This window comes from Myzus persicae, unplaced genomic scaffold (assembly GCF_001856785.1).
Source record: "Myzus persicae strain clone G006 unplaced genomic scaffold, MPER_G0061.0, whole genome shotgun sequence".
NCBI lineage: Eukaryota > Metazoa > Arthropoda > Insecta > Hemiptera > Aphididae > Myzus > Myzus persicae.
The window spans coordinates 419,431-437,125 of record NW_019104044.1 but is presented as its reverse complement, the minus strand read 5'-3'; the positions used below and the strand labels follow the sequence as shown (position 1 = coordinate 437,125).

The window sequence follows — 17,695 nt, the reverse complement described above, 5'->3', positions numbered from 1 at the left end:
AGCTGTACTATATTACCCATCGATTCTGTTTGTATATTTTACGAAACGTCTTATCGTCAGCCGGTTTCTATAATAATTTATAAAGTGTTTCTGTGTCCGTTTTGTTCGCTTTTAAGTCACATTAAATATTATGACTCACGGACAAACCGCTTAATGCTTATCGCCGAAATACCACACAACAGAGTTGGAAAAATTAGTAATCTGACCACGTGTCCCGTGTACCTACATACACATATATAAGTTGAAATACAAATTATTATTATAATACGGACATTAGTAGAAAGTACCAACAGAAATTGGTCATTAAAAATGTATATATGAGATTTTTTGCCATGTTTAAAACTAAGCATTTATAATGAGTGTTATAGCTTATAACTATAGGACTGCAAGGAATGTAAATATGTAATGTCTTAAAAAATCAAAATAATGTACTTATAATTTTTTTAATGAACTTCATTTTTAATTTTGAACAAGGTTTGAACAAAAACATTTTTCAGGACTAGGTTCTTTTAAGAAAAAATTTAAAAATTAGGATTTTAGGGTTAAATACCCAAAAATTCTAATGCTCTAAAAATGAAAAAAATTTCCTTAAAATCTAAAACTGTCAAAAAATTCAAAATTCAAACTACTTAATCATTCTGATTCAAACATATTTTATAAATAGTATAAACTTATAGGTATATGTTTAATGCGATCATTACGTTAAATATAATATAGCTTTGGAAAACAATGCATTGATAGTCCAGACATAGTTCAGGGGCGTCATTTCAATGTTTGCCAGGCTAGGGCATAATAATGACTGGTACGGTAAGTATAAAAATGTAGATTAAGTACATAATAGCAACAAAAAAAAGGAGCAAGCTTCTCTAGCTAGGTCCTCAAACTGCCATTATATATTATAATTATAATAAAGGTACACTGGAAGCTCTATAATTGTGATTCTTGCGATTCTTCCTGCTGTGTGGATCACTCTGGATACGAATATTTCAATACGGTGTTGAGTAACATGTAAATTATCTTAAATCGTGATACTAAGTAATAGTAAACAGTACATCTTTCATCTCGACATACTTTATAAAATCGTACTTGTTTTATCAGCCCCCCCGTCAAATTTTTGACACCTGTACTAAAGGTTTTTGTATTTTATGGAACCTATTGAAAATTTCCAATAAACGATACGCGGTGTCCCGCATGCACACAATTTTTACTTAATATTTTATAACAAACATTTATATCATAAAATATAATTTAATATAAAATAAATATTCCTATCAAAATTTCAAAAATTACTGATTCATAATTTCAATGGGCCCTTGTAATCCAGGTCCAACAGCCCTCCTATTGTGAGTGCCATCCTTACTTATATAATTGTATTTTAAAATATGTAATATTGTATGATTAGCTCTTAAAACTCATAATGATAAATTTACTAAGGTCGGTGGGTGGAAGGATGGGTACCTGTTGATAAGTGTCTAGGCTTACATCCACAAACAACGATTTGAGTCAATGTATAAAAATTGTCTCTACAGTGGAAACAATACGGATTTAATTTGATATAAGATTTTTATATTGGCCTCCTCCCTTTTTAGAAATCCTGGCTACGCTTACTGCACGTGCCACGGACATATTATTTTATATATTATGACGCCGTAACAGTAATTCCGTCGTACCTGGCGCCGTGATATTAATGATATTTAAATTATTACTTGGTATAATACGAGTAAAAGTGTGCGGTAAAACACTAAAACTACTCATTCGATGTTCCGATCGAATAACTACTGCGTCGTCCTTCTTCGCTTATAACGGTCAGGTAGGTATTCGATTTTTTCAGTCGGGCTAGTCATCGGAGTCATTAACGGGTTCATAATAATAATAATAATAATAATATAATAATATAATGTAATCTTTATCGCGACTCGGAGACGTCACACGTCGCGTGCGATCTCGTTTTATTCATTTATTTATTATGTTATATTATATTATTATTATTATATTGTACGTATATGGTGGTATTAAAAATAATTTAATGCCACGAATTGTTTGTTTATCGGCCTCACGAACGCCATTAACCCTCCCGCCGCCTAGCCGGAGAGAATCCGATCGAAAAACGACTGTACAGTTGTAGTCTTTCTAATATACGACGTGCACATCACCACCACCGGGCACCGGTATTTGACAAATCACCGAAATAATATTATTATTACTCACTGCTGTCGTGAACGAGGCGGCGATTATTGTAATTGCCTGTATACCGCAATCCATGAACGGGGTTCAGGACGTAATAGTAATAACACTAATAACTAATAACAATAATAATAATAATAATAATAATAATAATAGTAATAAATACACCGGGCCGACGACTGGCGTTAGGTATTACACACACATTGTTGTAGGTAGACATACATACCAATAATGTATCACTGGCATTATTCACTTCTATTCACTCCGTCGGGGGATCACATGAGTTGCGTCCGGTAAAAAAGGTATACACGAATTGCGTCCCAAAAAATGCAGGATGCAATTCGTGTAATTAAATCAGGGGTTCTTAAATAACTAACAAAAATAACTAACAATTATAAATATAAAGTAAAAAAACGTTAAATCACTTAAATCCAATTAAAATTAATATAGTCAATAATATAATAAATAAGTTAATTAATTAATAATAATAATGTCAATAAAAATGTCAGTCAAAAATTAGGTTTATATTTATTAGATAAGCTTTTTACAAAATCTAACCTTGTTATTTTATTTTCGTTCAATTTTTTGATCTGATTTTCAACAAATAAAATATTGTTTTGGCGTTGTTTCCTATAATGACGTACAGAAATTAGCGAGCTTTTTATTAACATTACATTATCGGTTTGCATTATCTTTAAAACATCTAAAAATGTGTAAATATTTGGATGGAAACTATTAAAAAAACTATTAAATTTTTTGTGAAAAGACTCGCACGCGTTTGTCGTTCGCTGTAAACTTGAACTTTTTTCTGCTCATATTGATAGAGGGAAATTATAGTAATAACTTATCTGTACAACTGTCGAGTGTCGACTTTAGCTAAAATAGTTGTATAAATGAGTAAATTGGTAAATAAACAAAATTGCAAAAAAATTGAAAAAATCCCAAAAATTACAATAAATTGCACTTAAAATTTTTAGATTTGAATTTCTACTTACTAAAAATGTATTTAAAACTTACTTGGTAATAAATTGAAAAAGTAGAAAAAAGTTGCAAATGCGCAACATCATCGGTGGCTTACTTATAGTTAATATACCTTTGAGAACCCCTGAAAACGAAATAAAAATTCTACTACCTATCCCATATAGTGGGACGCAATTCATGTATACCTTTTTAATGGGACGCAACTAAGGTGCCCCGTCCGTCGGATTAGACCACTCGCATCGACGGGGTTATTGGTATCAGTAGATACCAGCCGTAGCTGCTGACGGTAGGTATATTATGGTCCATGAGCGTCAAAGCGAATAAAACCCAAGACGGTTTCTCTATCTTCAGACTGATAAGCTTTTCTACATATCTTATATCCACGACAATATTATAATTGTAAGCTATAATAAACGATTTTGCTACCTATTTTGTAATTTTTCGTGTAACATCTTACCTCATAGCCAACTAGACTGCTATGTGACATACAATGATATCATAATTAATAATATTTAAAATCCTAATCACTAATAAAAGTGTATTTTATAAATATGTAACTAATATTGTTTTGAAAAATGTCTGGTCTCTCTTCCCAAAAAACAAAATCATAGATCCGCCATTGCGTGTTGTACCTATATAAAGTTTGGTTCAATTGTTTGTGCAAATTATAATAATTAATACTTATGTACGTATATAACGGCTATTTGTTGCGAGTGTACAGGTCTATCGGATGAGACAACTCATATCGATAACCTCATCGACCGAATTGTAAATTAGAAGAGTATCAGTTGTAGTTACTGCAGATACAGTGATACGTATAATATAGTTTTTTGGTTTATACTTCATGTGACAAGGTTCAAACACGTGAAAGGGAATAAAAACGAAGATAGTTTATTATTTTTCTTCTGACTGATTCGCTTTTCGACATTTATTTCCACGTATAAAATAATATTATAATATACACCTGTACAGTGTACACGTGGTGTTTACAGTTTAATAAACTATATTATAGTATATATATATGTATACATCGATTGATTAAAATAGTTTTTTTGGTTGTTTTTTTACATGCGAAAATATACAAATCGCTAAAAAAATATGTAATAATGAACAATAATAATATTATAATAACAAGAATAATAACATTGGCTAGGTAATATGATGTAGCACGCATATATTATAACATAATAATAATAATAATAAAAAAATATTACCAATAAAAGCATAATATAAAATGTTACACACGCGTACACTTTAATAATAATTGCACTTGGCCAGCCGTAATCATAATACTATCGTATACTTATCGCCCATTCGTTTAAATCAGAATAATTTTTTTTAAGCACACGATGATTAATATACACAATACACATAATATGTCTAATACGGGTATTGAATACATGTATACTTTAGTATAAACGTATAAAAATATGTTTGACGAATACAAAAAAAATATATTTAAAAAAAATCAACAAATTCGATACACCTTATACTTAATGATAAAAATAATAAAACAAGAATATAATATGGACGGGAAACGGTTCAGTTGAAACTATATATACATTGTAACACGACGACGACGCCGTTACCTAATACTATAGTAAATAATTCATATACTTAATAATAATTAACTAAACAATTATATTACCTATACGTATGATTATACGATACGATATATACATTACACTGTTAGGCTTTTCCTACGAAAATCGTCTAAAAACAGAGATCACAGGCGCAGCTTGGTTTATAAATATAATATAATATTATGTAGGTATGTAAAATATGAGGACCGAACAGACCGTCAATATGCTTTTTACAATAAACGCTATAAGTCTGTACAATTTAATATTACAATGCGAGTCACGTGGTCCATACACGCAAGTACTCGAGGACTCTAAAAAGATAATAATATAAAAATATGTTATAATACAATTTGCTAAACTTACCCATTAACGTATTCACCGGACAGATCGATTTCCGTAATATCTCTCGTTTACGGGAAAAATGATTTTTTTATTGCGAACAGGTGTAACAACAAGGTATAGGGAAATATAAGGGAAATATAAGGAATTAAAAATGATGTATTTTTTTTTCTCAGAGTGCATATAACTGCATAAAAGTAGGTACTGCAGTTATACGTTTCTCGCGTACTTCTATGTTTTTTTATGTAATTCCTAAGAATTCGCATTAAAAGAATCACCCTGTATGTGACACGTATACTACACAGAATGCAGTTATATATTATGTACAAGGAGTAGGGCACCGCTAATATACGCCAAGTATATACGCGAACCATACGATAATAATAATATATTTCTGGTGGGTACAGGTATGATGGTCGGCTGCATTTGAGAGTCATTATCTTTTGTACGATATAATATTATCGCCTCGGCGTATATTATTATGTACATTTTGCCGAGAGGGGAATAAAAAACTTCGTGATTTTATGGTTTCGCGGATGAGGCGAAAAATTAGCACTGCGCGGCGGTGGTCCCACAAGGTCGGCGACGATCCCTCGTTGTTGCAGTCCTCGGGTCCGCTCGTCACATGTCGCTTTCACGACGTCCGTCTGCAAAAAATGCACAAAAAACAAAATTAGCATAATTTAATAATATTATCATTATGACTTTAATACAGTATTCCGTCGCGGCGTCATAATAACGACGATGAAAAAACTAATAAGCATGATACTGTATCGGAGACCATAGCACACGCGAAATTTAATTTTACGCGCTTTCTACTTCGGAATCGTATTTATATTATATGGACAACTGCAACAGTGCAACAGTGCACATGTACCACAGTTGTAGGGCTTTTCGCTAGAGACTTTTTTTTACTCTCAGATCGTGGTTTAAATATTATAGTCACGGAGATTGTGACGTTTGAAATAGATAACGACGCGTGTATGTACAATGTTTGTTATTATAGTCATGTAGGGTCCACGAGCGGTAGTGTACTGCAACTACGCTGCACATAAAGTAATACAATATAGGTACATCCCGACGAATGAAAAACTCGACTTTCCCAAACTATCTGAACACAATAATATTATCATATTGTTCTTAGCGATTCGAACGCGCGCGTGCCGTTTTGTTAGGATTTCGCCGTCTTCGCATATTATAGTATTATTATACTATTATTACAATATAATACTGTAAAAAGAAAAAAGAAACGGGATTTCGAAAAAAAAACTCTTATCCGGTGCCTCTATATTGAGGTAGCTACAACGTTTATGTACGTAAATATCATCATAATAATTAATCATAATTAATTTTTGCTACCGTTCGCGAGTAGTTAGTTATAATACAAAAGTATGTATTTGGTTTATAGGTAGTTTAGACGAGCGGAGTATATAGTATGATTACAGAGGTGCCCAAAAAATTTTAAGTCATAACTATGATTAACAACTGGTCCAAAGTTAGATTTTTGTACACACAAATTCATGTAAAACCTAGCCCTCGTCATTCGAAAAAGTAAATTACTTAAATAATGTATAATTTTTTTTAAACATTTTGATCTGTAAATTCGACTTCGAATCATGTAGAAAAATATTTATAGGTACCTACTCACTCAAATACGTGAATACTTGTTGAAACTGCAGTTTACTGTTAAGAGAATCACCCAGTGCCTATATGCATTCATATTATTTGTATTTACATTCCACGTTCATTTGCATATCATCGTCGTGTCTACTGTCGCCGCCGCCGTCGAAGCCGTTGCTGTTAGGCGGCTGCTGCGGCGGCGTCGTCGGCCCAGTCTACCGTCGGCGACCAACACGTATGTTTCCCACGTTACATACCTACACGCTCACACACACACATAATATACACACGCTGAACAGCATCCGGTCCCCGCGCGGAAACCCGACATTATAAATCCCCAGAAAAAATATTACAAAAAAATAAGAATTAATAATAATAATAATAATAATAATAAAAATAATAATAATAATGATGATAATAATAATGATAATAATGGTAATAATATAACGACGTAGGTAACGTTTTTCATGTGCGTGCCCTGCCGCCGAGGACGCGGTCGTGGTATGCGCATAAGGTACATCCGCTATACAACTATATAGGTACATACGCGTGTACGTAATAGTCGTACCAATGTTATAAGACCGCGAGCGGACGAGCGGGGGCGGGGGGGGGCACTGCGCGAGTAATGATACAGCGGTGGCCCGATAGCTTGGCGCCATGGGCCGTGGCGAGAATAAAAAAATATAGTTACCGCGGTGATGGTTATAAATGCGTTTCGTTCGCTCGCCGTTCCCGAAACTATGTGTATATGCGTCCTATGCGACGCGAGGAAAACCACTCGTACGATGTATAATGTATCATATTATTATTATTTTGTTATAGCGTCTTAGGCAGAGGGACGATGACGAAGAAAACACAAACGAAACACAATATTCAATATTATGCGATACACGTAGGTATAGCCGGTACAACATCACAACATTCATGTGTGTATACGGTATACCGCATTATCAAATACCTATATATTATAGATTTAATGACTGTGGAGACGGACTACAGCAAGTTAAAAACTGAAAACAATCGACTTATTTTTGAAACTAACTTTAAAATTTACAAGTTACTCTACACTACTAACTCTCTTATATTACCAGGAGCGGCTCCAGAGACTTGTCGGAGTGAGAAGGGGGGGAGCTATGTTATAATTTTTAGAAAACCTTCGATACCTATGATAATTTGTTTTGTAATATTGTTTTTGACATTGTTATATAATTTTTAGAAGTATACGGGCTAATTTTTTGCAGTCAACGGAATAATGTGCATTGTCTCAAATATTAAAATATCTATGTAGATAATAACAATTACATTAAAGTATTAATCGCTGTAATTACAAATATCAACGTACAAAACGTCACACAACATTACTATTGATATACTATATGGTTCAAATTATGTCTAGTGGGTACGAGACCTTCCACTAGTTCATTGTCGGTGGCGAGAAGTTTGCCGGAAATCGATTGCCACATTCTTCGCAAAAACACGAAATTATTTTATATCTGACTGGTGTATGCTATTATTATTGGTACCAATTAATAAGAAGACGTCAAATTTTATCTTTTTAAAACAAGTTGGTTCATTTTTTTTTATTCATTAATTTAAATTCCTAATAATAAAATATATATGCTCGTAGTACCTACTACGTATATCTATATTTGGTATTTTTTTCAGTCTAACTAATTTTTCCTGTGTTAACTCGACAAGTTAAATACAAAAATATATTGTTAACTCGCTCGCCTTGATAATATGTACTCGTATAGCTGCTGTGACGTAGGGTGCAGCGGCGGTCAGGTTTTTCAATTTAACGCGATGACGAATTTAGTATTTTAATATTATATTATATTATATACGATCATACGGACGACGAATCGCGGTCTGCTGCGAGAAACGTTTTGATTTTTTTATGTTTTCGTCTCCCGGAACCAAGGCGGTATTTTGCGAGCGCTCAAGTCGCGGTCTTTGTAGTGTATTATAAATTATAATACCTAATTAATATAATACTATTATTATTATTATTATTTTGTTGTTTAAATCCTACGCGCCGGACAATAAACAGACGACGTGGCGCGCACGTCGGACTCCGGACACTTATAATATATTATCGCGCCCGTCCGCCTGCCTACGACGTTTTAATTGAAAACCGGAGCACGCCCACCTGTTGCAGTGCACGCGCGCGTACTACATTCGGGGGTCGTCGTCTTTGTCGGCGTCTTCACATGCCGCTCGCGATTATTATTACACCATCATCCGGAGAGGATAAGTTTCGCTCGTCTCGTACGACGTCGCCGAGGTATACCTAACCTAGGTGTATAGATATAACTAACACCATGTATACCTAAATACCGCGTGTGGGCGCGTGCAAGGCGAGCGGGCGTATAGTGTTACACGTCTATTAATAGCGGACCGTGACGAAGGGACTACACTACACCAGTGGCTGATCAAGTGCTCGATTTTCTTAGGTGGGCGAGGGGGGAGGACAAAACGATTAAATAGTAAATTGTGAATTTTACAACTTCACACTCTGTGGCGGAGCGAAAATATTAAGAAGAGATTACTTCATGTAAAAGTGGTGGTGAATCATATAGTTGATTTCGTCTATAGTTTATACGAATAATTAATGTGCTTTCAAGTATTTGGGTTATGGATTGCCTCCCACATTGACATGGGAACAATATTTGTGTGTGGTAACTCATTTAAAAATATCATCGAAAAAAAAGTTCACGCCGCAACGAACTTAAGTACTAGAAATTATATTCAATAACGACATTTAAGTTTAATAACTTCACTAAACTGAATATTAACCAACTGAAACTCAATGGAAATGTAAAAATATGTGCGACGACTGTTTACTAAAACCAACAGTGAAAAACACAATCAAAAATGTACAACGCAACTAAGGTGTTGGGGGGGGGGGGGTGAAGAAGCCCCCTTTGCCCTCCCCTCTGTATCTGGTGCTGCAGCGGAGATCGACAACGAAATCTATTTATTTCACCGGGTATATATGCACTTACAAAGGATTCGGCAATTCGACGTACGCCAAGTCGGGCCACCCGCCGTGTTATGGTATAACGTATGGCGTATTGACTAGAAACGTTCGTGCAAACGATTTGTGAATTATTTACGAGAATCTGATGGTTCGTGTTCCGACTTTGCAAATATTGAAAATAATACAGATGTTGGGCCGCTTGGCCCACCCGTGTCGCTCTAGAATATCAAAATAGTTGCGATTCTTGGGATTTTAAGATCTTTAATTATCATCCGTATAGTTATTGTACATAGCTGTTGTACGGTTGTTTTCTTTAAATAATTAAGAATTAAGATTGTATAATGGTTCTATTCAAAATATATTCAAAGTAAATTAAAACTAAAAATAGTATCATGAATATCAAAATATGTGTACCCACTACCCATAGATTTGTACTGGCCAGAATTAAAAAAAAAAAGGTAAGTACCAAAATATAATGGTTAACAAGCTGTTTATGAAATTATAGTTTATTACTTTGTATTTAAGCACGTTTAGATACCGAGGGTTTAGTACGCTCGCAAGGTGTGGATCCTTAACTTGTCATTTTAAAAGGGCACTTACGCGCGTTTTCTATTTATACATAAGAATTTCCCAACGCATGTGCATCTTTATATAACACTGACTGCATGTATAGCGAAGAGAGAGCGGAAAAGTGTGCTTACCTTGGATAGAAGCGTCGGCGGCCGCGGCGTCTTGGTCGACGCGCACGATGAGCGACGGCCTGTTCAGAGAGCCGGGAGGTGGTGGTTGGAGAGGGAACAGCCTGTGGTGGTCAGGGGCAGCTGCGTGCGGCCAAGGTGGGAACGGCACTATATAGTGCGGGGTGGGCTCGACGAGCACCTCGTGCACGTTGGGTACGTACTGTTCGCCAGGCCAGTCGAACGTGAACGTGGACGGCTGGTGATGGTGGTGATGATGGTGGTGATGAAGCGTGTCGGCGTTGGGCACTTCATCGCAGCCACCCGGGTGGTAATGATGGTGATGGTTGTGGTGTTGCTGCGGTGCGCCAGACGACGCGTGGTACGAACCGCCGCTCCCGGGCGTGGGAGGCGTCGGCTGCCCGCAGTAACTACCACCGCCGCCACCGCCGCCGCCGAGCATGTCCACATCGGGCACCTTTTGCAGGGCGCCGGCCCCGGAACAGCAGTCCGACCACGGTGGACTGGGATTCCACGTTTCCATCATCAGGTCTCCGGGATCCATGGCCGCCTTGACCAGTGCCCGGGAACGGCCCAGCGACGTGGCCGACGGCAGAGACGACGACAGCGCGGCCACCGTGGCTGTGGCGCAACCGCCACCGGAATCGCCGCCACCGCCCATCGAAGGTGGCGACGGCGTCGAATCGGACGCCATCGAGTGGCCGCCATCCTCTATCTTCAACGGCGGCGTCTGCTCGGGTGAATGTATGGAATAGTCGACGGGTTCGGGTTCCAGCCTGTGCCGTTTCGCGGCCACCGCGGTCGTCGTCGCCGTAGCCGTCGTCGCAGCCGCCGTCGCTGCGGCTCCCGCTGTCGGCGAGGCTGCCGCGGCGTACCGGAAGTATCCGTCCGGCAACTGGTGAAAGTGCACCGGCTGTTGCTGTTGTTGTTGCTGCTGCTGCTGCTGTTGGTGCTGTTGATGGTGTTGGTGGTGCTGGTGGTCCGCCGAGGACGGGTAACCGCCGTCCTGCTGGTGCGGTGACTGTTGGTGATGGTAAGCGTAAACGGGCGCCGCCGTCGGTGGGGGCACGCCCGGCTGCACCGGCGTCGGCCCGGCGGACGGTACCCTTGGCGACGTCTGCGCTTCGAACTGCATACCGTACTGGAGCTTACTCTGCACCATGTAATAGTGGTACAGCCAACTGTTGGCCCTCATCACGGCCGCCTCCTGGTCCCTAAACACATGATGTATCATTTATTATCATTGTATTATACATTCGCAAACATTTTGAAAACTATTGGCCCCCTCTACAAGCGTTAACACTCCCGTTCTTTAAGACTTTTTCTCGACTCATTAGTCGACATCTGGGGGCTCGATGCAAACCTAAATATTATATATTAAAACTTAAATCTGCATATGATATCGGCAGGGGTCCCTTTTTTCATCCCTGTGTCTTTCAAAGATCCTCCTCGTGTATCACGCACTATTATTTCATAGTCTACAATGAACTGTCATGATTTTGGAATGAGCTTTTTAGTGCATTGCATACAATTATGTGGTCTCTTGCTAGCTTTGACCCCACTTTCTCTAATTTTATATGATTAAATTATGATTTGAAAACAGTTTATTTTTCATCTCATGGTCAAATTGAACGTTTAGCTTTAGAATACTGCAGTATTGGGCGCAATGTCCTTTTTAAATTTAAATAAATAATTCTCCACCACGATTCATATATGATATGCGTGTTTAGAATAATTTCACTGAACTAATATAACAAATAAGAGTAATGGTTTTGAAGTATTTTGTTTAAAATCAGTTCGATGCAGACGAAAAAAATTCTGAAAATTAGTTTTCATTAAAAACTGCAGAGTTAGTTTAATCAGTTTTCCGTTTTTCGTAATATTTCTAAATTCCTAACTAAAATTTTAGCTCGTAAGAAAAAGGATGAAGTATGCGATGATGAGGCGTTCATTGAATAGCATGCTGCAGAATGTTTATAAAAAACACTAATATAATGCTATATATTTCGACTTTATCACTGACATTTTTAAACATTTTTATACGTGGTTTATTTTATGAAATACCTATTCATTTTTGGACTCGAAATAGATAATTCTAAAACTATTTCAAAACAAAGCATTTTATTCTCGTTTTCTTACATGGTTATACGTAGGTACTTAGGCCTACCTATGCAGCTAAACAGTTCCCACCCGTTCCCGGTTTCAAAAGGAAAAAAAAAAAAGGCCTACCTATGCAGTGTATACGCCGTATCGATACATATACCGGTCAATGCTACACACAAATACGGACTGAATCATGGAGCTGGACACCATTATAATATAATTTAATGTACTATAGGGTAAGTATATATATATATATAATATACTTCGGTCACTGATAAATTTGCATTTCACAGGTTACGGGCGGGAACGCGCGCATCTTTTTGTATAAATAATATTATAATAATATATACATCGCGGCGGGTGGCGAACGCGTTGTGCTGATTTTTTTCCTCGCCCGGCCGCTGCAATATAACAGACAACCGGGCGAATTAACATAATTAAATGCTCATTGAATCGCAATATTATAATAATAATCTCCGCGGCCGAGTAATTATAAGCCCGACGTTTTCCGGTTGAGCTAGGTCGGGTAATTGGCCGAGATGAATTATTTCGATTAAACGCGCATTCGTATCACATAGGATGTTTAATGAATATATAAATATATCTATACGTGTGAAACCCATATATATCTATATTATCGAAATGCAATGTTTGTGTGTGTGGAAGAACGAATTTTTGTCCATACACTGCAGGGTTACAGAAAATAAAATTCTTATTATATTTGATTATAGATACCTTTAATTATTAAAGGTTTAATATTTTTAGACCGGTATTTTATATTTGGCCAAAACCAGCCAAATTAAAAATATGTGTAGTTTTAAATGTTTATAATTTGTGTTTTCGAATATAGACTTATTAAATACTTTGTTGTGTATAATTTGAACAGCGTTGTCTAGACCTGCGGTTATTATAACGAGTACTTGTAAAAGTTTGAAGCAAGATACTTGTATAGGAGGTACACTATGTTCATATTTCGGACTATATAACTTTATAATATAATATAATAATATTATGAAATACGTGCGCACGTCGCGTAGGTACATTATGATATTATTTTCCCCATAGGTGTTTTTTTGTTCGCCATCCCGAGATTGACAGTTTCACCGAAAACTAAAAAAATCTCGCACGGGGCGGCGGCCTCAACTATATAATTAAACACGATCACATCACAAACCACACGTCTTTTATACTTATATAATATACATAATATGTGTTTATAACGCTTGCGATCTGCTGTAACCCGCGAGGCGTGCGCGCGCTGTGTTTTGGACGTCGAAATTTTGATATTTGTTTCGTAAGGTTCCAAACCCATGTACGTGTACCGCGTATACACCTAATAATAATAATGATTATGTTAGGTTTGTGTAATTTTTTTACCTCTCCCGTGCCCGACGTCATAATAATATAATTCCAAGACCGACCCGCGTCATCGGCGTTGCGAGCGTTATCGTATAATATACCACCCACACCGGGAGAAGCGAACAATGTGGTATACGGTATACAGATACCCATGATATTATTATTATACAGGTGGTGTCCACCGTGACGTTCGTCTCACCCGCCTACCCTAATATATGTATATGCCTGCATAGTAATAATATGTTTATTTTGCAAATAATTTTCATATTATACGTGTTATGGATACATACTACAGAGTATACAACATATTATAATATACCGCTTTAAATTTAATTAACAAAAAAAAACGAGTATTTACTTGATATTGATAATTTATACAAAACGAGCTATAGGTACTATATCTTTAAAACAAATTCAATTAAAAATAAAAACAAAAATAGTAAAAATGTATTGAAGTCCATAAAAATTAATGATAAAAAAAACCTTAAATTTTTCTTTTGTACTAATATTTTACTTTTACCTATATGTCACAATTAAATCTAGAAAATAGTAGAAATAGACAACTATAATTATTATTACTGTTAGGTACAAAATAATTTACAAAACAGGAAAACCCCTCCCACTTTAAAATTAATAGAGATTACAGATTGCCAGGAATGAGAATATTGATAGCGTTGCTATTGGGCAAAATACAAGTATATTTCAGGTACCTAACCTATTGAGGGAAACAACAAGAAAGCGCGAGCATCGTGAGTACAATTGTACAAATTAATATATATATGCATGTACATCAAGGTATCTATAGGTAATGGAAAATTGTTTTCTTCCACCCAACCCTCCCCCCACCATCCATCGTTTCCGTGCAAGTATAATTATTATGTGTTCTTTAAAATGTGTTCTCCGCGGTCGAGTCGTCGATTTCGCGGTGGTATATTATATAGATTAAGACCATAATATAGCGTATATTAAGTATCATTGTTATTATTACATTTTTTAAGGGACATTTATATTTTTAAGGAGCATAGTTTATCAGCTACACACCCTGCAACCTGCAAAGTCTGCTCACGCTTATACGGTCGAATTTTCGGACTTCAGAGCGCGGAAAAGAGACAGATATGTCTGATCGGGATTGTGGAAAAAAGAAACCGCTTAGGTAACGCGAGGATAACTTTATTATTAGTTAAACCTCAACATATTATATATTTTTCTAACGCGTGCTCGTCAAACCCTGCGCAGTCCGCGACACCTATCGTCGATATAATATTAAGATAATATGCGTTCCGCGCAGGTATTTTATTATTATATATTATATTATTATACTACTATCATGGTACCTATACCTATAATGCTGTTATAGACTATGCGATATTGTACACGTCATTACTGGATAGACGGCTTCCAATTATGGGATCGCGGCGATATTGAAATCATATACATATAGCATATGCACACGGCTATTATATTAAAATAATATATATGGAAACGGATAATTACAAAGTTTGCCGAGGCGCGAACGCGTTGCGAAAATATAACGGACGCGCTATGGGCGGCGGCCGGCGGGGAGGTGCTCGTCGAGTTGTTTATAACAGATCGAAATCGATTGTTTTCCAATATAAATTATATCGATTCCCCCGCCTCCCTCGCCCCCCGCTTCACCATCCACTGACGACGCCGTACACCCATCTGACCTCTGCCGCTGCGGCCGCAACGTCGACGACGACGCCCTCTTCGCGTTCGGCGAGTGTTATAATAATAATAATATAGGTACCTATGTGTGAGTATATTATGTATGGGTACTTATGGGATGACTATATATAATATATTATACGCGAGATTGTGTGCGTTCATCATCGCTTCAATGTTTATAGGTACTATAATATATTATATCGTACAGAGTGAATCACCAAGCACACACTAAGTACAAACCCCCCGCCCCTTTTTATTCCTTCAATAATGCGTAGTATATTTTATTCGAGTATTCTAAATATAGATCAAATTCGTTCCACATTTTCCAAGAAATCAAAAATATATGAAAATTATAGAGTTTAAATGTCATAAAAATCAATTTAGTTGAAAATACTGCAGTCCTTGAGTAAGCTGCACTATTTTACTAATACAATAATATAAAGGTTCAAAAAACGATAAATATTATTGAAATACAGGCAATGGTCGACGTGAGGGGCTGGAGTTACGGTGGGATATCCACTTTCTACAATTCAAATTTTCTATGCCTCCACTTATTTTGTACGACTGTTTGATCAATATATGAGAACTACATAAATTATGAAAGGTATCGCTCCACTTATTTTGAACCACTTCGACCACCTAATACATCCAATACTACTGAATACAAAAGGGAGATGTGCATGGTCGGTAAATGGTCTTATATATATTTATAAAATTGTGAGATATATGTAAACGAGCCGGGATGGCGGCGGATTTCAGATGACGGCGGTGCGGCGTCGAAGACGAGCACGGAGATCTCGAAAATAGCTGTTGTTTATGATAAGTAGGTATATTATATTTTACAACATATACCTACCTAGGTATTCTACAATAATAATAATTTGCCGACCTGCAGTAAACGGCGTACGCGAAAGAAAGAGAGAGAGGGTGACAGAGGTGGTTGGCAATTATAAATTCCTCCCGCTGCATACCTATATACATTATATTTTATTATACGATACACATATTATATAGGTATATCACAATATCATAATATACGTACAAACAATATATATATATATATATATGTATATACATATTATACTGTCGCGCTATTAACCAAGATCGGGTAAACGTAATGCATAGTTTGTGGATGGGTGGGGGTGGGTCGAGTGGTCAACCGCAGAGCGTAGTCTCCGCGGGGCGGTGGGGTGCCGGGTGAAGCGAAGGCCGCGGTGCGTGTGGGAACTACAGGTCGGGGCACGCGCGTCCGTTTTATTATTATTTTCGTTATTATATTTTTTTCTCTGCGTTTCACATAGTGCTATTATAATAGTCGTAATAAGTCGCCGCCATCGCAGTGCGCTCGCGTTTTTATCGGGTTCGCATCGGAGCGGACGCGCGCGCGAGCAGCGCGTGTGAATTATGGTCGCGGCACGTTATAATATTATTACTATATTAAATACGATCGGCAAAACGGTCGGACCGGCGAATCGCTCGACTTGAGACGTGATACTATAACGAATACATACATATAATAGACTATAATGCTATAATAAACGCGATCGTATAATATAATATTAATATGCTCAAGTATGTAACCATAAAATAAAATGTAATTATCGTCGACGCCTACTCCGCGTGCGTCATATTATACGCCGAGTGTGCGAAAATTAGCAGTTGGCACTTGACGCGCGCCGCGCGGCTACACAGAAACTATACGCACCTATGAAAATGATTAAATACAATCTTTTTTTATTTGTTTATATTTTTAAATAATATTTTTAAACTATTTTAACGAATGTATAAATGTTTCATAACTAATTTTCAAAAATAATAATCAAAATCTAGAATATTTTCACACCATGTTGTCAAAAAATTCCAAAATGTTAATTTATTTCAGAATTTTGATTTTTTTTATAAATTGTTTAAATATTAATAAAGTATACAATAAAAAAATCTTTGTGATACACATTTATATTAGAAGAACACAAAGATGTTCACTAAAAGAGCGTGATCGCAACTATTTTTATTCGGTTCCAAGTTCCAAGTATGTCAAAATTGGACATTCAAAGGTACCTTATAATAACGATTTATCCTCATACGATTTTTTAGATAGTTTGTTCTAATTCAAAAAACATTAACCTTAGAAATTTGAATCATTCCGCACTATTACCTACTTA

The 17,695-nt window shown here is 36.6% G+C and overlaps 1 protein-coding gene across 1 annotated transcript in view; it reads right to left on the bottom strand.

The window, feature by feature from the left end:
- Positions 1 to 4,655: 4,655 nt before the first annotated feature.
- Positions 4,656 to 17,695, bottom strand: part of LOC111037960 (neuronal PAS domain-containing protein 4A-like) — a 136,921-nt gene continuing 123,881 nt past the window's right edge. Inside the window, exons 9-10 of the mRNA XM_022320838.1 lie at positions 10,389 to 11,599; positions 4,656 to 5,734 (exon numbers count right to left, since the gene is read on the bottom strand). Of these exons, the coding sequence (XP_022176530.1) occupies positions 5,709 to 5,734; positions 10,389 to 11,599 (1,237 nt within the window). The 3' untranslated portion in view covers positions 4,656 to 5,708. The remainder of the gene's footprint in view (positions 5,735 to 10,388; positions 11,600 to 17,695) is intronic.